This window comes from Leishmania martiniquensis, chromosome 32 (assembly GCF_017916325.1).
Source record: "Leishmania martiniquensis isolate LSCM1 chromosome 32, whole genome shotgun sequence".
NCBI lineage: Eukaryota > Euglenozoa > Kinetoplastea > Trypanosomatida > Trypanosomatidae > Leishmania > Leishmania martiniquensis.
Window position 1 is genome coordinate 86466 of NC_090167.1, and position 21863 is coordinate 108328.

Genomic DNA, 21863 nt, shown 5'->3' on the forward strand with positions numbered 1-21863 from the left:
AATGCGGGTTGTAGCGGCGCCTGCTCTATCACCAGGGCGGCGCTCCGGACGACGAAAAGGGGAAACAGCGGCAGGGTATTCTATGAGACCCTCTCTGGTGGATGAGGGAGATGCGGAGGAGGTATGTGTGTGTATATGCCTGTCTATTTATGCATGGGGATATCACGGCTGCAGCAGGCGCAGTCCTTCTATGGAAAGCAGCTGCACGCGCATCGTCTCGTACAAGAAAGAGTGAGAGGGCAGAAAAGGGCGGCAGGACAGCGTGGAGAAATATTGGCACTGCGAAACCGGTGGAGAAGCAAAAGTCATGGCTTGAGGCAGAATGTTAAGGAAGCCGCAGCTCTTATCTGTGCTCCAGATATGTTTGCAGCCGAGCACCGCGGTGTGAGAGGCGATGACAGCAAAGGCACCATGGAGGGCGGCCGAGGGCGAGACTTACTCAGCGAAGTTCCAACCCGAATCGATACGGCCTTCGTACAGGAGTATATGCATCTATATATGTATACGACTCGCGGGCTGCGCTAAGCTCAGCTGTGCGGTCCATTGCACCATCCTCTCTATTAGCGCAGGCGCCCCTTGAAAGTTGTTGATGGGTGTGTGCATGCATGTGGGTGACAGGAGGCAGGGAGCAAGAGAAGAAGGAGAGAATGAAAGTTCGCTTCATACTCGACGGATGTGTCCTGTACAACTTGAACGGTGCCTACGCATCTCCATTCCGCCAGCGAACACACGCACACACACACACTTGCACACGGTCACACAAGCGTAAACCGTATCATACCAAACAACGATGAAGAGAGCGGTAATACACGAAAGGGAAAGAGACGGAGAAAGGAGCTAGAAGAAACGTGGAGAAAGAAAGACAAAGCGTACCACGTCTGCCCACTCCGCACATCTGCATGGACGAAGGACGCTGCACGTGCGGACGCTGATCAGGGGGAGGACCGAGTGAGTACAGAAAAGAACCGCGCAGATACACAGATACACTTACGCGGGTGCACATGCACATGCATAGAGCATAGAAAGACGGCAAACGTAGAAAGAGAGAAGAGGAGGAGAAAATGACGGTCACCAGACTCGCACACGCACCCGTTGAAGGCACACGCGCGCCACCGCAATGCAACCGAACTGACGCAGAGCACAGCGCACACAGACAGACACAGAGAAAGCCAACAAAAACAAAAAGTCGTTTTCGTCGTTTTCCATTCATTTTTCCTATTAGGACGCACACAGCGAAGGCGACTTCGACTCCGCCCTCTCACAGGCCCACCCCGCGTGGGTGCGAGACAATCGCAGACAGGCAGGACGGCACTGCGGCGCCCCCGTCATGGCGGCAGGGGCCCCGCCTCGCAGGCCGCCCCGGCCGCATCAGTGCCGGCCGCCACGTCGTGCCATTACCTCGGCGATGGCTTCCTCGGGCTCCCTGCCACCAGTGGGCAGAGCGAGGGCCGTGTGCGATGCGGTCGACTCACCGAGACACTTTGCACATCACATGGACGGCACAAGCGCGTTCGCTGTCGCCGGTCCCTGCGACACCTCTCCGCCCAGGCCTTGGCCACCGGCAACCGCCGCCAGATATATTGCGCCCACCTCCCCACGCCGCCGCCACCACCAGAGGTGGCTCGGCATAGGCAGGGGAGGGCGGCAGGGGCTGCTTGGCGCCATCGCATGGAGTGAGGCGCGAGAGCCCCCCGGGGAGCCACGAGCTGACGTGTTCGAGGCCCTTTCCCCGTTAAGAGCAAATAGAAAGATGGCGAAAAAAAAGAGTTGAGCAACAGTGATGGAGGCACGTGTCGCGCAGCGTAGCACCAAACAGCGGGAATAGTGGCAGACGAGAACTCTTAGCTGAGGTTCTTGGGCCACCCCCCCCTCGCACCTCTTACCTTCTTGCGTGCCTGGAAGGCCTCCATCAGCTCTTACTACCGAGACGACGACCGCTATTGCAGTCAACTGTTCAAGCGACTGACGCCATCATTTCAGGGAGGGAGGGGACGAAGCACGAAGAGAGACGTACAGGGAGTCCAGGGCACAGCGACGTCACACGAAAGGGTCAAGGACGAGTGATGGGCCACCAAAGAGACGCGTGGCGCGAAACATACAACAACGATAAGTCGCAGCAAGCCAGCTCGAGTACAACAAGAAGGTGCCTCACTGTGGCACCTGATGTAAAGGCGTGAAGTTGCAGTCGCACCCTGAACACAGAACGTAGTGGCGCACGCTAGCGCCAGGGCATTAGAACTCAAAGTAGGCGGTGCGGTTGGAGGCAATCTCTTTGATGCTGAAGGCGCGGGGGTTGCGCGGGACTGGGCTCTTGCGGTTGATATCGCTTGAGCGGTAAGTCGACATCGCCGCACTCTCCGCTTCAGCCTCGCCGTCGGACGGCACCAAGATGTACGATTTCTCGCTGCTGCTCCCCCGGGAAGCATATCTGCGTGAGGCATCGCGCACGATGCCGGCACGGTGATGGCTGCTTGACTCGAGGCTTTGCACGGAGCCGCGTGTTTGATTTTCGGTCATGCTACTATCCGCTATGGCATTCTGCTGGCTGCGGAGGCCGCGGGGCCGGCCCTTCTTGTGCAAAGTCGCAGCATCCAAGAATTCTTTCGGCCACGACCGCTGATTCTTGTACTCCTCCGGCTCCGCGCGGCTGCTGTGGCGCGACGAAAGACGTGAGCCTTGCGGGTGAGAACGATCCTGGCGATGCATATAGCCGGGACCGTAGCCGAGCGCGACCCCGCCGTTGCTGTCAGGCGAAAAGGCGGCCGCAACGGAGTCGAGGTGATGGCAACAGCCCATCGCCAAGTCGTTAAGGCTGCGCTCAAGCTCACTGGTTTCGGTGTAGCGGTGCGGCCGGCGGGCCGGTGTGGCCTCTCTCCGCGTATGCCCCCCCGGCCCCATCGCCGCCACAAGAGAAGCGCCGCGCTGACTGTCGCGCCGGGTTACCGGGTGATTCTCATACGCCGCCCCATGCTCCACCGGATCCACAAACGGGGCCGTGTTTGTATGACGGAAAACAAACCGCGACTTCTTCGCTTTCGCGTCGCCGCGGAGACTTCTGCTGGTGCCGCCATAAGCGGCGCGTCGCGGCTGCTCCGCAGACGTGGGTGCTGCCTTTGCGTCTACTACTTGCTCGTACTCAAGAGGGTCGCGGCGGCGACCGGACGACGTTAAGGAGGTGGTGTCGGTGCGCGCCAGTCCACTATTACGCCGCACTGGTTTCTTGGGCTGGCCGCTACCGGCCAGCGGGTCGGACGCATAGTCGACCTCCACAGAGGCGCGGCGGCTGCTAACAGACTCGCGAGGGCCGTGGGAGCTTAGAGCGTCTCGCACCTCTGTCTGCAGCGCCGCAATAGACTGCCACTCCGTCGGGTCATACATCGCCTTCAACTTCTGCTGCGCCCACACCCCAGTGGCAGGCGACTGCGATCGCGGTGACGGAGCGGCGGAGAAGGCCATAGAATTGGTGCGGCTCAAAACAAGTCCCTCCGTGGGGTTGGCCGCCTCTTGCCACGATGCCGAGTCCTCCCTGTCGTGCGCAGCTTCGTTATCATGAGAGGCCAGAGACGATAACATCAGCAGCGGGACCCCAGTGCTCGCCCCGCCAGAGGTGTTGTACGCGGCGCTGGTGATCATCAGCGGCATGCCTCGCTGCAGCTTCGACAGCCCCCGATACGCACGCGTCCGATAGGACAGCAGCGCCGCTTGAAGATTGCTCTTGCTCAGGTGCGTTTTGGCGAAGTTCAAAACGGCAGCGGAGTAGGTGTGCGAGCCATCGAAAACCTTCGTCAGTTCCATGCCTTGAAAGAAGGGATGCGACACCAGTCGCAACGCGGGGCCGTGCACGCTGCAGGGGGTTGGGGAAAAGACGGCGTCAAGGATGGTGTCGAAGAAGTCGCGCACCTGAAAGAGCCATCGCATATCCGCCACGATGTTCTCTGCAGTAGCATCGCCGCCCTCGTCGCCTTCAGAGTGAAAGGTGATGCTAGTGGTCTCGCTCGTTTCTTGGGCGTTCTTCAGGTACATCGCAGCGAGCGAGACGCCAATCGCCTTGCCCTGCCCGCCAGACGGCGGCGGCACAGCGCGCACGACGTGACGCCCACGACGGGAGCCTGTGGTGCCGAAATATTGCATTTCCTCTGCCTTGGTCATCACCCAGCTGTCCACAAATCGGCTCACAGACTTGAGCACGCGCTGGCGCACGTAGCGGCGCGTGCGCATCGCGATGGTTTCCGCTGCCGTGCTGAACACATCAGACGTCGCGTCCGCGATTACCTTCTGCCACACATCAAGAATGTCGACCGGGGAGAAGAAATTCGTGAGCGTCGGTGTCGGAGTCGGGATCGCAGCAGCCGTTTCAGGGGCGACGAGCGCGCTGCCGTCCCCGGCGAACAGCTCAAAGCAGAGAGTCAGGTATGTCCACCAGTCATCGCGCATCGTCCATGTGCAGTTCTCCTCGCTGAAGGAGTTGGAAAGCATCTGCCTCAGCACGTACATGGGTGGCAGGTACTCGAGCACACCACACTGCTGATGCTCGTAGCTCCAGGCGAGGGTGCTGATGCCTATGTCAGGCACGAAGAGCTGTATGTCGCTCGACTTCGCCATCGGTGCCGGAGGCGCCGCCTTCTCTGGCGTGTCTACGGTGCTCCCCCCCTCGGCATCATCGCTCCCTTTGTCGGGGCCCGTGACTCGGACCAGGAGCCGCTGGGGTGGGCACGGGCCCAGCAGCATTCCCTTTCCGTGGAGCGACGTGAGGAGAAGAAGAAGCTGCGCAGCGAGCACTCGAGCAATCTCCAGCCACACCTCCTCCTTCGGACCCGTAGTGTACACGTCAGGCCGCAGAACAGCGTGAATGAAATCCTTTAGCGACATAATAGTCATCCTGCGCGTCATGCTGCTCAGCCTTTCGTTGTACTTTAGCGCGTCGTGCTCGCACGAGCTTCTCGTAGACTCCTCCAGCGACAACGCCGAGATCCACGGCTCCTGGAAGATGTAGTAGCGCTGCTCGTCTACTAGCACGCCGTAGACTCGCGAGTGGAAAGGCAGGCGAGATACGTACTCGATCATGATAGCCGCCTCCACATCCTGCTGGAGAAGGTGCTCCTCGTGCCGACGCGCAGTTTGGCCCCCGACCGCCGCCCACGTGTCCTTCATCGCCGCCGTACCGTCGCATGCTGTGGGGGCTATGCGGCCGCGGTTACGCGGCATCACCCTCACGTCGAAAACCTCAGATGTCTTCTGGCTCACCGCTCGCCGAATCACTCCAAAGGCGGTGAAGCCGACGAGGGTGTCGGTAGTGGAAACGGCGCCTCCCCGGTTTTCCTCGGAGTTCTTTCGCAGGTCGAGGGTGCTTCTGAAAATGGTGCTGCAGCGCTGCTGTCGCGCCGGCGCGCCGCTCCGCCCGCTTCCAGCGTCGTCGCCGAGCTCGGCGGCGCTGTGTTCGGCATCCGTTATGACGAAGTCCTCCAGCGTGAGAGGCTCCCGCCCACCGCCGTCGGTCTTCTGGACGGCTTCGGGCGGCGCCGCCAGTGTCAGCACTGCGAAGTCAAGGCAACTGCCGTGGAAGGTCTCCTCCTTCGGCCGCCTGGTCGTGTCCTTACCGAACGACGACACCCACGGCAGCATCGGCGATGTCGTGGCGCAGACGCGGAGCCTCGAGTAAACAGCGCCCGGTACACTGCCCTCCTCGCCGTTCGTGGGTGGCTGTATGTCCACAATGTCGCACTCCGTGGCCCATAAAAGGGCCTTGTAGGCTGACATGAAGGCCGACTTGGTGGAGAAAGAGAGGGAGAGGCCCTGTAGACGACGATGAGACATCACGGTTGCCGCGCAGAAGCGCGGCACCTCTGCCACCGTCTTGCCATCAAAGATGCCACGGCTGCGAAAGGGCAGCATCAGGAGTGTCAGCTCGATCGCGTACTTCTGCCGAGAGCTGATGGACACCGTTGTCAGTGTCAGGTACTGCCCTGCACTACCACCCGCCTCGCCACCAGCCGCAGATGCCGCCGCAAACGTGGCGCGGTCGTCCTCACAGTTTGCAAGCGCAGCCTGGCGGCTCTTTGTCGTCAGCAGGCGCTTCTTGTACTCCTTCAGAGCCACCGGGTTATCAACGATGCGTGGTGTCAGCGGGAAAGAAGATGCTGGCGGTGCGACCACTTGGCCGAGCGTGAGCCCCTCAGAGCCGTAGTTGACCGCCGACGGGTTTAGCGACTCGCGTGGGAAGAGAAGCAGCTCGTAGCAGCGCACGTCAAAGGTTTCGCTGCTGTCTGGGCCCGACGGTACGCGGATGGCCTGCCCACCGCAGATGCGCATGATACGCCGCTGCGCACCAATGTCCTTGCGCGTAACAGGGCGACCGTTTTCTCGCAGTGCCTCCACCGTGCACCACAGGCCGCCAAGCGTCGCCAGGCCGCGCTGTTCTGCAGCGCTCTTCTGGCCCGCCTCCAGCGCGCTCTGCGCCTCCGACGGCGACACAGACCCACGCCGTGGCGACTCCAGCGGCGGGTCCACCATGTGCTGTGTTTCCACGTTGGCTAGCTGCATGGGCTGCAGGTTCAAAAACCGGCGGACACCGTCTTCACGGGCACAGCCGCTGTCGATCAATTGGCGCAAGGCATCGTCCTTGTGCGTCCAGTCGTAGACGACACAGCCGCAGGTGTCCGTGGTGCCCTCCGCCGGCGCCACCTGCACTGGCTGCAGGGTGCGCACCACCTTCTCCGTGTATGAACGCTTGCCCGCAACGCTACTGGCTCGACGCGCCGCCGCGCACACTGCCATGCCATCATAAACGAAGGCGGTCCACATCTTGTCTTGCATCACTTCAGCCTCCTTGCCGTGCTGGCGAGCCACGTCGTCTGTGTAGAAAGACGAAGGGTGAAACGCCAAAGAGGGGCGCGAACGTCGTAAGAAGCGGAGCGGTTTCTCAGACGCCGTGCGGTCCTTCTCGCTGTCAGCCTGGCGCTTCTTCGCGTCATTCTCTAAAGCGCGTCGCTTCGCAGCCAGAATGTCCTGCGCACGCTGCGACAGCTTCAGCGGCGGGGCCGGGATCTCCCGCACGCAGGTAGCGGCAGAGTTGCCGCGGCGAGGGCTGTACAGCATCCATGTCTCGCGCCCATCTGTTGTAATCGTCTGCCGAACTTTTGGCCGGTGAATGGGCATAGCCTGACCCTTCTCGTCCACAATGAGCGGCGTTGGGCAATCGTCAATCGCGGAGGGGGAGGGAATCTTCGGGCGGCGGCGCAGGTCGGGGCCACCACTATCAGCAGTGCGCCGCGGTGTCGCGGCCGAGCCGCCGTCGTAGTAAAATGAGATGGTGTCATCGGTACGGAAGTTGGGCGTGCCGGCCGTTGTGTCGGCCAACACCTCGAACTCCATCGGCGTATCGGCGCCAGTCGTAACGGACCTCGGTGTGGCATTGCGGTTGAGCTGGCGGGGGCCGGGGCGAAACCCTTTAAGGGGGAGTGGTGAGTCGGAAACGCTGGGGTTGGTGCGGAATGAGCGCGCCGACTTGAGTGCGGCCTCAGCACCGCGACCCCCGCCTGGCGTGCGAAACCCCTCGGGGGGCGTCGCTGAAACGCTAGAAGAGCGGCTCTCAGCTGCCTGGCGCGAGCGAGTGGAGGAGATGACAGGGGGCGGGGTCTCTTGTCGGCTGGTCGACGCTGCGGCTGGTGCAGCATCATCTGCGCCTTCAGGTCGAGCCAGCTGCTCATCTGCTCTCATCGCCTCCCCAGAATCACTCGGGATGGATCCCTTCTGGCGACGCGCCACCACACGCGGAGCCGCCTTTGTGTCTTTTTTGCTGTGACCATCGCTCGCCACAGAAGTGCCCGAAGCGACGGGTGTGGCACCGTCGGTGGCGGCAGCAGGGAGCTGCGACTGCTCCTCCCAGAAGAAGAGAGACCCTTTCGACTCATCTTGCGATGCTGAGACGTTGGCATTCGCAGTCGGGGCACGAGTGGAGTTGCGAGTAGAGACACCTTCAGCGCCCCTTTCCACCGTCAGCTCCGGCCTCATACTCGCGCGATCACTCCGCACGGATTGGGCAGATACGGGTGACGCAACACTGAAGTTGATGCTCTGCAGGGAGGAGGAAGCCTGCATCGCGCGAGGGCGTGGGAGGGGATCTTCCTGAAAGGTAACGGAAGTCAAGTCCGTCGACATGTTAGGGCGGCGGCCTTCCTCGACGCCTGGCGACGTCGACTCTACCTCAAAGTATTTCGAAGACGTGACGCTCTGGTTGAGCGGTGTAGCAGTCCGCGTCGCGGCTTTTGCCATCTCGTTGGGTGCAGTCGCCTCACGCGTAGCGGCAGCCGCCACTGCCGAGGCCGGCGTGACGACAGAAACGCCCCCATTCACTGCAATCGGAGCGGCAGGCTTCTGTGCAGCCGCCGGCGACATTCCTGTCGCGGTGCTTCGCCGAACGTTTCCCGCGGAGCTGTCCTCATCGCTGTCTTGCACTAAAAGCCGCTGAAATCGCAACGCCATCCCAAACGCAAGTGAGAGTAGGCGCACGAGGTGGGGTGAGGGGGTGAAGCTCTACAGATAATGAGATAAACAAAAAGACCAAGATGAGCTGAGCAAGCTTCTGAACAACTTACACGATTAGCAAGTGGAGATGAAAGTGTTGCGCGCAGTGTTTTTTTTTCTGTTTCGTTACCGGGTAAGGGGACAGGGAGGGGCTTCTCCTGGCTGAGTTGGTGTCTCTTGTGCTTCTTTTCTGTGCGGGGAAAAGAGAGTGCCGACCAGCGACCCACTGTGTCAGTCTAATTCGTCAAGGACGGGGTATGCTCTGGAGTGCAGGGGGGGCGCCGGCATGTGTGAGGGAGAAAGAAACGGGGAGAAGTGAAAAGGGGTGCGACGGAAGCGAAGACGCTTCAGCGGGCCTGCATATGCGGAAAGGATCCGCCCAAACGTCTGAGACGTGGGAAGATGAGCGATCAAGGCGGCGGCGAGACGGGTGTGTGCGTGGGCGGCCATGGCACTCGCGACGATAAGCGGCACCGCTCATACACGGTGGCGGAAGGAGGAACCGAGAGGGCCCGAACGCTCGACTGTGGAGGAGGAACGTGGCAGATGAGAGGGCGCGATATCAGTGCGCGGCGGTAAAGCACCAAAGAAAATATAAGAGGAGGGGTAGGGATGGGGGAAATAGGCGGACGCGCACAAGCACCGATGATGGCATGCCGGGAAGGCGAAGAAGACAGACTACACGCTCCATCGCCGCACGCGCATGTGACGTATATATGTGTGGGCGGTGCGTTAATGCGATGATGTGTCTTAGCTGTACATGCACAGAGGAGAGCGAGGGGGAGAGCAACGGCAGCGCACTGCGGAAGCACGAGAGAGAAGGCAAAAGGGAGAGGGAAGGAAACGGAAGGGCGAAGCGGGCGGCAGGGAGTATCGTGCAAGGAAGCCCGAGATGCAGAGAAACGTGAGCACCGAGAACCGGTATCTCTGCCCACTAAGGGCTGCCCCTGGAGCAGCGTGGACAACGAAAGAGATACGGAGAGAGAGAGGTGGGGACCAATCGTGCACGAGGGACAAGGAAAATCACAAGGACGAGGAGCGAGACGGGCGCCAAAGGAGAAGAAAAAACGGGGAAGTGCGTCCTCCATCACACACACACACACATGCGTGTATAGAGGATAAGGTTCGAAAGGAACTATACAGAAAACAAGGCGACATGATGCCCGCGGCGGTTCCACTTTGTATGGCGGAGACAAAAGCTCTGGCGCTTAATGCTGCTAGGCCTTTTTTCAGCCGGAGAGTATATCAACAGGCGCGCCAAAGACCCACCCCATAACGGGTGCGAGGAGGAGGAAGCACAAGACGAGAAAAAAAGGCACAGCACAAGGCAGTTTATAGCCTCTCCTCTCCGTCTGCATGCCCCGGCGTCGCCGGCGAAAATCTAAGCTGGACGCTGCCGCGAAGCGCAGCCTTCACGCCCTCCCTCCCTCCCCTCAACCCTGTAAGATAAAAGGGGGGAAAAAACAACAGAAATGTGCCGCTAAGAGGACATGGTCACGACTTGACACCCTTTGGCAGCTCTTTCCATACCGGCATTTTATCATCGCCTGTGTACCCCTCTTCGCCCTCCAACTCCTCCTCCATCGCCCCTGAGGTCAAGTCCACGTCGTTTGTGTACACGTCCTCTGACGCATGACAGCCCTTCAGTTGCTGCTCATGCTGCTGGCGAGCGTAAGCGTCATTGAGCTCAGCACACCGCACAGGAGAGAGTGGAACCGCATCCTCAAAGTCGTCATCCTCTTCCTCTTCCTGTCCGTCGCCGCCAGAGCGAATATTCAGCGCAGGCAACGAGACGCGCTGAGCTTGCAGCGGCCTCGTTTCCTTGAGCTGCGGAGGAGACAAGAGAACGCCAGTGCCATCGCAGCCACTCGCGCCATTCATGTCGTCGCCGACAAGTGGCGCTGCATCCAGTGGCGGAGGCACCTCTCGCTTTCGTATCGGCAGCGGCGACTGCGCTCTCGATTCATGCTGGCGATGCATCGCTGACGGGGACGCGGCAGCGGCAGTAGGTGAGGTGGGGGCGCTAACGCCCACATCGCTGCTTACGCGCCGGCGCTGGAGGAGATCTTTGAGGTGCTGCAGCATCTCTGCATACCCTTCCATTGAGCTCTGAACGCCGCCTCCGCCGCCGCCTGCTGATATCTTGGGCGACGGCAGTGCACCCCGCGATGGAGCGGCACCGTGGTTGAGGTCACCTAACGAAAGGGCCGTCACGTGCGCCGCCGATGGTCGGGCTGATGAGTTGTCACGAGAGACGTGATTCTTTCGGTCAAGGCCCGAAAGCACATCCAGCTTGGGAGACGCCGCAGCCTCCGCAGCTCGTGTCATTAGCGGAGGTGCCAGCGGAACCGACGCAGGCGAAGATACCGAGTCTTTCCGTGGCCGCTGTTGCATTCGCTGTCGTTGCTTCAGCAGCGCCAGCTGTCCTCCCGGAACGGGTTCCTCCTTGGCGCCGCCCTTGGCCTCCACGTTCTTGTCCTGCTGCGCACGCAAACTGCGCAGAGCCTCCAGTGTATTGGGCACGGCGGACTCCTCTGCGCGGTGCTGCTTGCGGTGCCCATCTGCTAAAAAACGCTCGTCATCACGAGAGGCCTGCTCGCGCACCATACCGCCGTACAAGGCAGCTTCTTCCGAAAGGTACCGGGGCTGGTTGCGACGCGCCCCGCGATCAAATTCAGGAGAGGCGACATTGAGCACCGGCAGATCCTTCATCTCCGCGGCCACCGCGCACGACGACGGAGGTGCCTGTGCGCCAGCCTGCATCTTGCGGCGCCGTAATGTGCGAAGCGCCTCCTCGACTGGTGCGGATAGATTCGCCTGCGTGCCAGGGGGCAGCGCCGCAGAGCGCGGAATGTCAACCAACTCTGCTGAGGCCGCTGATGGTGTGTTCCCGTTCCCAGTACCGATAGTCGGCTTTGCCCTTGCAGGAATTGGCGCGCCGGGGGAGCCCCCGTGACCGTGCTCTACTCCAGCAGCACCGCACTTTGGGCTCTGGCCAGAGGTCGGACTCGAGGCAGGCGACAAGCCATTCTCGCCGCGCCCATTTAGCGGCTTCAAGTATCGCTGTGGCGCACGGCTCGGTCGTTGAAGACGAGGGTTACCGACAGCGCTCGGGGAAGCGAGCTCCGCGGCAGCAACCCCGAGCCCGCCCTTGTTAAGCAACTCCCGCTCGTTCAGTAGAGCTGCAGCCTGACGTGGTGAGCGGCGGTCATGAAAATCGCCTGAAATCGGGGAGAGGGCAGAGGGGCGGCGCCCAACCACTGCGTCGTCAAGCGCACGCAACTCGCGCTTATCACGAGGTGCGAGCAGCGGATCCTCGTCCGTGTGACGCCGGGGCTGCGACGGCTGCTGCTGATTGGGCTTCAACATCATCCGGTGGCCATCGATACCGCCGCCAAGTCCGACACAGAGCGACACCTTCCGGCCTCCGGAGACTGCGTCAGACTTGGCGTTCGGCAAAGGACGCCGGTCGACATCGGCGGCGCCACCGCGCGGAGGACCGAGTCGAGATGACGGGGAGTGCAGTGGATCTGGTGTGATGGCGCGGCGTGCCTCTGGGGTCTCGACGCGGCGCTGCGGGAGAGGAAGCGCCTGCTGTGGCGAGTTTGCCGCGTACACGACTCTGCGCAAAGGCGTCTTGGACGGGAGATTGCCGTTCCCGGCGGGCGCCACTGGGCTGCGCGGCCGCGCCGGCAATCGCTGCCGCTGCGGTGTTGAAGGGCGACTCAGGGGCTCCCCAGGGGGGGCGCCTCGGCGCGGGTCACGGCCAAAGACGGGTGCTTCTGCTCCGTTTGGAGTGCGGGCCGACACGGCGTCCTTGTCGCGCGGCGGCGATGACGGCGGAGACCGGAAATGCGGTTGCGCATTATCTGGCTTGGCGCGGTACTGCGGACTACCTCTGCGTGGCGAGCGGTCATCGGCGTACCCGCTCGGGTCGCCGCTCGGCTGCGGACTGCTGCGGCGGTCGTTGTTGCGGACAGGTGAGGCCACCATCCGCTGATTCTCCAGAACGCGCCGCAGCTCCTCTTTGCGCATCTTGTTGCGCCGCTCGCGGGCCTCCAGCTCTTCCCTCTGTCGCTGAAGGTACGCCTCATGCTTGCGCCGCATGTAGGCGTGGATCGTCTCTTTCGCCTTCTCATCCGTGTTGCGGCCGTACCGGGCAATGATGGCGTCGACGCGGCGCATATCGGCGTGAAATGCGTCTGCGACATTGGGCGAGGGCCCAGGGGCCACTGGCGACACTGGAGACGCTCCCGCGACAAGACAGCGACGATCCCCTGCGCCGCCACCGCCAAGGTTGACGTTGCTACGCGGCGCAGGTGTGTGATGCGGCTCTTCAGGGGGTCGCTGAGAGACGGGTGGGGGAGTAGCACCGCTTGGGGCCTCGACTAGAGCGGGTCTGGCGCCACCGCCCGGCGAGAGAGGGTTGGCAGCGGGCCTCTTTTGGTTGGGACTGTAGAAGCGGTGGACGTCGTTGCCTTCCCTGGGACTCGCAGTCGGACTTGGATGGGCGGCAGCAGATGGCTTCGGCCCCACCAGCGCCGGCGTGCCACCGCGTCCCGGGGAGGCCATAGGCGACTGCGTCGGCGGCGTCGACTGCTGTGATACCGGGGATACCCGGTGTTGTGCTATGGCGAGCGCGGCCGCTTGCCCGGGCGATACCCCGCCCTTGGCGACTGCGCGAGGGGAGGGCCTCGGAGAGGACTGTGGAGAGTTGCCCTTGCGCTCCTCCTGATCCAAGCCAGATTCGAAGTCGATGATATCCTTCAGACGCACTCGGCACTGGGTGGCGAGCATCAAGTTCTCCTCCAAGTGCTCGAGAGAACGGCGCATCAGCGGAAGAGCGAGTGCCTGCTTGATACTAGGCCGCTTGGCCGGGTCCTTCTGAAGGCACCAGTCGACCATCCTGCGAAAGTCCGACGAGTACTGGCTGGAGAGGGGTGCGTAGTGGCCCTGCACGATGCGCTGCATAAGCTGATTCATGCTGGTGCCATCGAAAGGGTGGCGCCCACCAGTGGCACACTCGTAGAGCAAAACGCCAAGCGCCCAGATGTCGCTCTTGTTGTTGTACGGCCGGTTGCGGCACAGCTCAGGGGAAAAGTAGTAAGGGGTGCCGCACACCGTGTTCGCCATGCCCATCGTTGTGCGCAGCACTGTCGAAATGCCAAAGTCGCCGAGCTTCACCGCGCCATTTTTCATAAGGAAGACGTTCATCGTCTTAATGTCGCGGTGCAGAATATGGCGCGAGTGTAAGTACTCCATCGCGAGGCAGATCTGCGAGAAGTAGTACAGCATGCTCGACTCCTTCATCGGGCCGCGGCTCTGCTTCACCTTCTCTGCCAAGTCGCCGCCGTCGCAGTACTCCATGACGATATAGAGATTATTGTTGTTCTCAAACTGTTCCACGTAGCGGACAATGTTGGGATGCTGCAGCTGCTGCAGCACAGTGCACTCGTGCCGCGCCTCCTCCCGCTCCTTCTTGCTCATCCTCGTCATCGCTACCTCTTTCACCACAAACAGGAGCCCATCTGTCTTGCGCTTGATGAGGATGGCGCTGCCAAAGCTACCCTTCCCCAGCACCTTCACCCTCTGGTACTTGTCCATTCTGCTGACACAACAACGGAAACCGCAGCGGAGGCCGTCTGGCTGGAGAAGAGGGGCTGTGAGTGGGCGAGGTTCTCTCTGCCTTGCTGCGCGCGAAGCTGCTACGGCGCCGTCTTGCGTTGCCCTACGCTTCGTATATGGTAACTCTTCTCCCTGCGTGGACGACCCTGCGAAGGTCTGAGATCTGTGGAAGGGGTGAGGATCGAAAAGGACGAAAAGAAAAAAAGCTGCAACAACGAGCGAACTCCGAGAAGCGAATGAGTAAGAGAGAAAGCTGAAGGAAGAGGAAAGACAGAGAGGAGTAAGCCGGGTCAAGGACGAAGCGCACTGCAGAGGAGATGAAAGCGCCTACTGAGATAAGAAAGAAGCTATGGAGAATCCGACAGCAGCACTTCAAAGCAAAGACGAGAGAGAGAGAGGAGCGCCGCTACTGTCAAGGGAGGGGGGCGGGGGCACCGCACGGAGACACACACACACGCGAATCAACCACTGCTGAGCGCACGAGTTGAGCGCAACAAAGAGCAGAAGGGGTGAGGAGGGGGGTAGAAGAGAGATCAGCCGACGAGGAAAAGCGTACGAAATATATAAAAAGAGAACGATGTGCACTGCCGCACATATATTCTCTGCCTTTCTGACCAATTGCGTCGATTGCGGCGGTTTTGTGCCTTTCTATCGTCCTTTTCTGCACGTCACTTTATGTTGTCGCAGGCGCCGGTGGGGTGAAAAGTGGTGTGGCCTCGTGTGCCCTGAGCAAACATGCGCGCGCGGCAGACAGTGCAGTGCCGCAAGAGAAGACAAACAGTGGATGTAAGAGACGAGGAGAAGAGGGGCACGAAGACAAAGGCGAGGGCGAGAAGGCGGTGGCAGCTGTACATGCAATCGACGAGAGCACAACAAAAAAAAGGAGGGGGAGGGGGCCGCCCGGAACAACAAAAAAAGGCACAAAAAGACGGGACAAGAGAAGAAAAAGGAAAGGAGGAGGGCAGAGAAACAGAGAGAGAGCAAAAAGAGGAGAGACGGAAAAAAAGAAGAAAAGCGAAAACGCACGAGTGAGGCAGAGAGGCAATGGAGCGCGTGCGCCGAAGAGCGAAAGTAAAGAGAAAACGATGAGAAGCGTTCAAACTACGAAATATATATAAACTGAGTGGCAACGCCGCCTTACGTGGAAAAAAAAAACTAAAAATAAAACGCGAACGTAAAAACAACACCACAAACAGTGGGGGGAGGGGGGAAAGGAAAACACCGAAGTATGACGAAGAGGCGGTCAGTCAAACGGCGCCAAGACAGCGGATACGACAACCAATAATAGTGAATTAAAAAAAAAGAGTGTGCGTGTGCGAAGGGGCACTGCTGTCAGCAGCGGCGCGTGGCGCCTACGTGTATGTTGAAAGGTGCGCGCGTGCGAGCAATTTCGTCAGGGAGCTGGCAGCGGGTGGGCGAAAGACAGGGAAGAAAGAGCGGAATGCGGAGTGCGGAGAAGCCGTTGATAGCGGCTGGGCGACAACGAGGTGAGCGAAACAACAGTAAAGGGATGAAGGAGATAAACGCACAGAAGTCCAGAAAGCGAATCAAAGCAGCAGCAGCAGCAGCAGTTGCCCACGAAGAAAAGAAGAGGAGGAGAGAGAAAGGAGGAGAATGATCAGGCAAGACTCAGTGCGGAGAATGATTTCAACCGCGCACGCGTGTATGTATGGGTGTGTGTGTGTGTGTGACTGAGAGGCCGCCGAGAAAGAAGGAGGGGGGCGAGGACGAGTGTGAAGGCGACAGCAACGTTCGCAGGGCTACGGGCGTGCACCGTGGACGACGCAGCAGCACAAGTCCGCCCGCACAAGTGATAGGGCAGAGAAAGCGGCTATAAGAGTACAGAAAGCAGCACGCAAACACGCACCCACACGAGCAGTGGGAGGGCGTGCTAGAGGCCGTCTGTGAGAGAGAGAGAGAGAACGTCGGAGAGAGGCTACGCAACGTTTTCGTTTTTGTTTTTTCATTCCAGAGAACGGACTGTGTGTCTGCGTGTGTGTGTGTGGGTGTTCCCGAAAGGCTGCTGAAGCGCTCCGGTATCCGATCTGAAGAGGCAGTTGGATATTCTCGGCAAAGGAAATGCAACCATAAAAAGAGAAGCAGAGGGACAGGCGGAGAAGCGCAGCAGCGACTCGTGAAAGCGAAAGTGAAGAGACTCCTTGACGCGCAAAGCTTCGTCAACTCTGGAGCGCCCTTGCATCGCCCCCGCGCCACTCGCAGGGTTTCAGGCGACAGAAGTGATAGCATGCGGGCCCGAATGCGATTACATGCATGCCTGCTGGTCGGGCAGCTCTCGCACATTCCAACGGCCTTGGGCCATTTGGCCACTGTCGTACCACTACGGTACTGCAGTCATGCAGGCTGAGGGAGTCGGGGGAGAGTGAAAGAGAGGGAGGACGAGCGCTGGGAAGGCGAATCGTGCGCCCTCGGCTTCCCCAAGTGAGCGCGTCCTGGGAAGTCGTTTGTTTATCTATTTCTCTGTTGTTTACACACCGCCTCACCTATTGGCGTTCATCATTCACTTCACACCAGCGTCCAAACAGGAGAAAGGAGGAAGAGGAGGAGACATGGGGGTGGGCGAACACGCAGACGGGGAAACGGAGGCGGCCGCAGTCGCCGCCTTTACAGCAAGACCTGCATTCAGCTCGATAAGGACGCCGACACCCTCTTCCCCACCCCCTCCACACACACACATACACACGTCGTAAAACAAAGGGATTTTAACGTCGACACAATGCGGAAGGACTTCGAAGAGATAAAAATGTGCCCGCGCCCAGCAGGAGAGGCGACGAAACGATTTCAACACACACACACCTGCAGACAAATATGTGGACGTGGGCCTTCGGCAGGTGCACATGCTCTTGCAACCGCACTTAGTCCCCTCACTTGCGTCTCGACTTGCCTGTGCTAAAAGGCAGCCACGTCATCACACGTATTCTCAAGCGATGAATTGGGTCACACCATCGGCGATTCAGATGCGAGAGGGGCACGTGCGCACCCGGGAGCGCGGCAGAGCCCACAGACGCGAACGAAAGCGAAAAGAACATCACGTGATGGAGGCGCCCCGGCACCGGCGGTCGTTGACTAGGCGACGGCGTTGGTGCTACCTCAGAGGCAACGCGTTTCCGCCGCCTCCCCCTCACCCCCACCTCCTGAGCCCTGCGACGCAACCTCGCCCTCTCCGCTTCTCGGCCGACCTTCGCTCTTCCTTAGCATGCCAGCCTCTCAGTTTCGAAGGCGCCGTTGGCGGACGAGTGAAAGTCCCCACGAGCGGGCCACGTCCTCGAGCAGGGCTGCGCCAACCGCGGGAGCCGGAAAGAGGGGAGAGAGAAAGAGGGGGGAAAGGAGCAGAAGAGAAACTGGAAGGGGGTGTGGCCAGCACCGGCGTGCTAGGGCGCACAGATACCTCTGTGGCATCGTACAGTAGGGGCGTCATTAGAACGTTGCCACCTCATCATCTTCGACGCGCGGTTGCTCCTCCCCGATGGGTGGATTTTCTAAGGAGTAGGCGTCATCCACCTCCACTGCCGCGCCCGCCTCGCTCGACGAGGAGCTGGAGCCGGCCACGGACTCCTGCACGCGCTTCTGCTCTCCACGCACGGTGCCGAACTTCGTCTTGATCGAGGCCGCCGTGACTCCACCCAAGGCTGCGCCGCTCGCCGTCCGCGCCTTGGACGCAGAGACCGCCAGGCCCCCTTCCGTTCGGCTACCCTCTTTGGCCGTCTTTTGGTTCTCCTTCGGCTTGCTGTCACGGCCGTAGCGGATGCCCACAGGACTGTCGGATTGCTTCGGATGGTACTTGGCATCGTGGATGATGCGCTTGTAGGTCACCTCCACGTACACGGAGGCAGCCAGCACGCACACGACGGCCACGATGAGCACGATGAGAATAGCGGTGGCTGGCTTCGCGGCAATGCCCGACTGGGAGATGATTGGGTTGTAGGCATCCGTGTCGAAGCGCAGAGCAGCGGAGATACCACGGCTCACGGAGACAATGTACAGCAGCGTCTCCTCGCGCTCGCTCTTCTTCACTCGCTGCGACGAGTGCGTGGAGTTGGCAGCCGTGAAAGCGTAGGTGACAAAGTTGATCGCTGCGCGCACAGTCATGGGAACACGAATGCTACTTGCAGAGTGCAGCAGGGATCCAGGGATGAAGGCGAAGTTGAAGGGTTCGGTTTCGCTGGTGTTCGTGCTCGTACGGTGGGCAATGCGACGGTAGCTGAGCGAGGAAGCGTAGATGCCCCACGGCAGGTATGCGTCCGGGTTTTCGGAAAACGAGCTGCTCTCCGTGTTCATCCAAATCTCCTCTTCATCCCGCTGGGGCTTCGGTGCATGGTCGCCATCCAGCAAAATATTGACGTAGCCGCTTGTCGCGCTGCCAGCGAGCAGGCTCGACATCGCCTCCAGCACCGGTACAGAGAGTGTGAGGTACTGCAGCTGCGCTACTGTGTAAGAGTCGTTGCTGAGCTTGTCATCGTCGATGATGCTCTGGATCTCCTCAGAGTTAATTCTCTTCGTCTCCTCGTGGATTCGGGGGAGGGAGATCATGATCCAGTCCGTTGTGCCGTACGTCCGCTCGTCCGCCACCGCGCACATGGACACGGTCACCTGCTCCTCTCCCTTCTCAATAGTTGCGGTCATGTTGTCCAGAGAAATTGGGTGGCTCTGCAGGCTCGGTGGCATGGCGCACATACTCATACTTGTGAGCCGCTCAGGGGCGCCGTAGTAGCTCGTGCTCGCCTCCTTCGCCTCCTCCTCTTCGTCCGTGGGGCTGCCACGGGGGAAGGCGAGGGCCTCGGCGTTGTACGGCTTTACTGGCACCGACGATCCGAGTGGATCCGGCACCGGCCAGTACGCGCTCGGGCGGCAGAGCTCCGTGTCGATAAAGCGCGTGTTGAGCTCGCTGATGTAGTCAGTCTGATTCACAACGAAATCGAACGTCTCACCGATCGACAACGTCACAGATATGGCGAAGGTGCCGACGGGGTACGCGTCTGTGGCCTCAGCCGACCCTGCCCCGTTCACACGAGCGGCAAACGTCACGCGAAGCGCATTCTTCGTGCTTACCGACGTGCTTGCGGACGTGCCGGAAGAGGCCTCATCGACGATGGGGCCCTCAAAGTCAGAGGCGTTGTAATCGAGCGCCTCGAACGTAACCAGGGCCCTGTCGCCGCAGTCCGTCTCAAATCCGTCACCGGTGCCCGTGCAGCTGATCATCGTGCCGGTGCACATGGGGCACTCCACTTTGCTCGGTGAAGTCCACGTGGAGTTCAGCAACGCCGTGGAGACGACCTTCAGCGAGAGGGTGGTGATGTTGGCGGCCGTCCTGTTGGCCGCGAAGTACGGGTAGAGCAGAACGGAGTAGCGGTAAAGTCGCTCACGGGTGTCTGTTCGCCTGCCCGCGGAAAACTGAATGTCAGAGCTCATCTGCAGCTGATGAGCCGCAGTACCGTCGAAAGAACGCGCGGCGGCGTCGACCGTGATTACGTTGTGGATCTTTAGGCGCAGGCTGTAGGTGGTCTCCGTGTGTAAGATGCCAGCCGAGATGGACGTCCAGCTCGTCGGCTTCACAGATTGCGAGTACAAGGTGCCGACCAGGTACGTGCCGTTGCCCTCAAGCTTGAAGGTCGGAGAGCCGTCCGGCCGGCGCAGCGCTCGCAGCGACTCGACCGACGCCCTGCCCACCCACGTAGCGTCGCAATCGTTGATAAACAGCCTCCATTGCACCGAAGGCGTCGCGTTGTTGTACAAGTTGTTGGTGGCGTCGCTGAGAGAAGGCGTCATAAGAGGCGCATACTTGCACGGGTCTGTGCGGTAGACGTCGCAGTGACGATGGTTACCGCCAAACTTCTGGTAGTAGTTGTCGCCCAACTTATACGCGTCGGCTAGCGTGTTGAGGTGGCCTGTCAGAGTCGCCATATCTGTCCAGCTCCAAATGTCGGTACCTTTGCCGGTGCTCGTCTGCTTGTCGAGGCAACCCGGATCGAAGGAGACGTGGGAGCCGTCCGGGACTGAGGAGGAGTTGAAGAGCCCCTGCGCGTCGGCCTTCGAGATGGGGTGGAAGGTCACAAAGCGGGCGGCGAGGTTGCCAATGGTGGTGTACGCGCGGATGATCAGGTCGCCCTCCACCGTGACGTCGAATTCGATCCCGTCCACGGCGCGAGCGTCCCTCCGCGGCGTCAACGCGACACCTGTCGTGTTCACATCGAAGAGGTCCAGCGCCGAAGGATCGGCACGCCATGCGGCAGCGTCGCAGGTGCCGCGGCACACAATGGCGCCCTCCATAGCGTAGTAGACCTCGTCCTTGTCCTCGTGGACGACAGAGATGACCGCCGTACCACCACACGTGGCACCATCGCTCAAGCACGTCAGCCGGAAGCCGAAGGTGTCCATTGCGTCGCCAACCTCGGGGACATAAGGAGCGTATGTGAAGATCCCCGAGGAGTTCCACCGAAGTGTGCCATGCTTGGGCGCCTGCAGCGTTGCCGAGACGTTGCCCGAGTCGCAGAACAGGCCAGTAGCGAGGACGCGAGCTGTGACGCTGGAGAGCTGATCAGTGAGCGCTCCCTCCGCAGTGAGCGCCAGGGAGTAGTTGAAGTTGCCAGGGCATTGGAAGGTCGGAGCGGTAGTGGTGGTGGTCGTCGTCGTGGAAGGCGATACAATCAACGTCTGCACTGACATACAGGCGGAGCTGCCGCAGCTGACCAGGATATCGACCGTGTAGTTGCCATCCGGCACGCTCGAGTTCTTCGCGTTGAAGACAATCACCCGCGACGCGTTGGCCTCCTCGACGGAGAAGAGAAACGCGGCCGAGGCCAACGGGCCGGTGGCACCGACGACCTCCAGCATCGGCGCGTCGCAGCCGACAGCATAATTGGACGCTGGGAATGTCATTCTCGCGTTGTTCTCCACCTGTACGGCGCTCGCGTTCTTGCAGGTGAAGGACGGAGCGGGGGTCGTCGTCGTCGTACCCGGGAAGACACGAAAGTACACGCGCGACATCCCACCGACGATCTTGTCGCCATCACACGCCACGGTGAGGTCAACATACGTGGTCCGCGCCCCGTTGGTCATGCCGGTGACGGCGGCTGTGAAGTGCATGAAGGGGGAAGTCACCCTAGGGAAGTTGGCACTGTTCCCGTGGGTATCTTTAATGGTGTAAATGAGGACACCTTCAGGGCATTCGAGCTTCAGCACACCGACCTTCAGCATCACGTGCGCCTCCTCACCCTCATTGGTCGGGAAGACACCCAAGTACGTGATCTCGCTGGCATGGACGAGCACGGCGGCGAAGAGGGCGAGCGTGATGAGCAACGCTGCTGCACCCCTTCTGTCGCACAAAGGCCGCATGGTGAGGAAAGCAGCGTGCGCGAGCGTATGTGCAACAATAGGAAGGCGCAGACGATAAAGTCGGTAGAAACGGGAACCGAAAATGAGAGCGTTGACACCTCCTCAGGCTCGACCGCGCACGTGCAGCCACGGCGACATACACAGAGAACAGGGAAGATGTGCTCTTACCGGAGTGAGCAGCAGCCACACACGGACCTCTTTGAGGGGGCCAAGGCCGAAACGGCGGCTCCTGCACGCAGCACACGCACGTGAAACAGCGGAAGTTCCTAACGCAAGGCGCGGGCGAGTGGGATCGGATGGGCGAGGGGGAGGGAGATGGGTGTGCACCACTGGGCTGCCTCGACGTCGGCTAAAGGCCAAGACAA

General features: G+C 60.6%; 3 protein-coding genes across 3 annotated transcripts; all 3 read right to left on the bottom strand.

Annotated features, from left to right (window-relative positions):
• Positions 1-2232: 2232 nt before the first annotated feature.
• Positions 2233-8481, bottom strand: LSCM1_01663 (uncharacterized protein; the record flags this gene model as incomplete). Its single annotated transcript, XM_067319263.1, has 1 exon — positions 2233-8481. The coding sequence occupies one exon, from the start codon at positions 8479-8481 to the stop codon at positions 2233-2235; it is 6249 nt and encodes a 2082-aa protein (XP_067175812.1).
• A 1536-nt stretch (positions 8482-10017) lies between these two features.
• On the bottom strand, positions 10018-14127 carry LSCM1_01664 (uncharacterized protein; the record flags this gene model as incomplete). Its single annotated transcript, XM_067319264.1, has 1 exon — positions 10018-14127. The coding sequence occupies one exon, from the start codon at positions 14125-14127 to the stop codon at positions 10018-10020; it is 4110 nt and encodes a 1369-aa protein (XP_067175813.1).
• Positions 14128-17583: 3456 nt separating this feature from the next.
• Positions 17584-21498, bottom strand: LSCM1_01665 (uncharacterized protein; the record flags this gene model as incomplete). The annotated part of the gene is made up of 1 exon (XM_067319265.1): positions 17584-21498. One exon carries the CDS (start codon positions 21496-21498, stop codon positions 17584-17586), a length of 3915 nt encoding a protein of 1304 aa, XP_067175814.1.
• Positions 21499-21863: the final 365 nt, after the last annotated feature.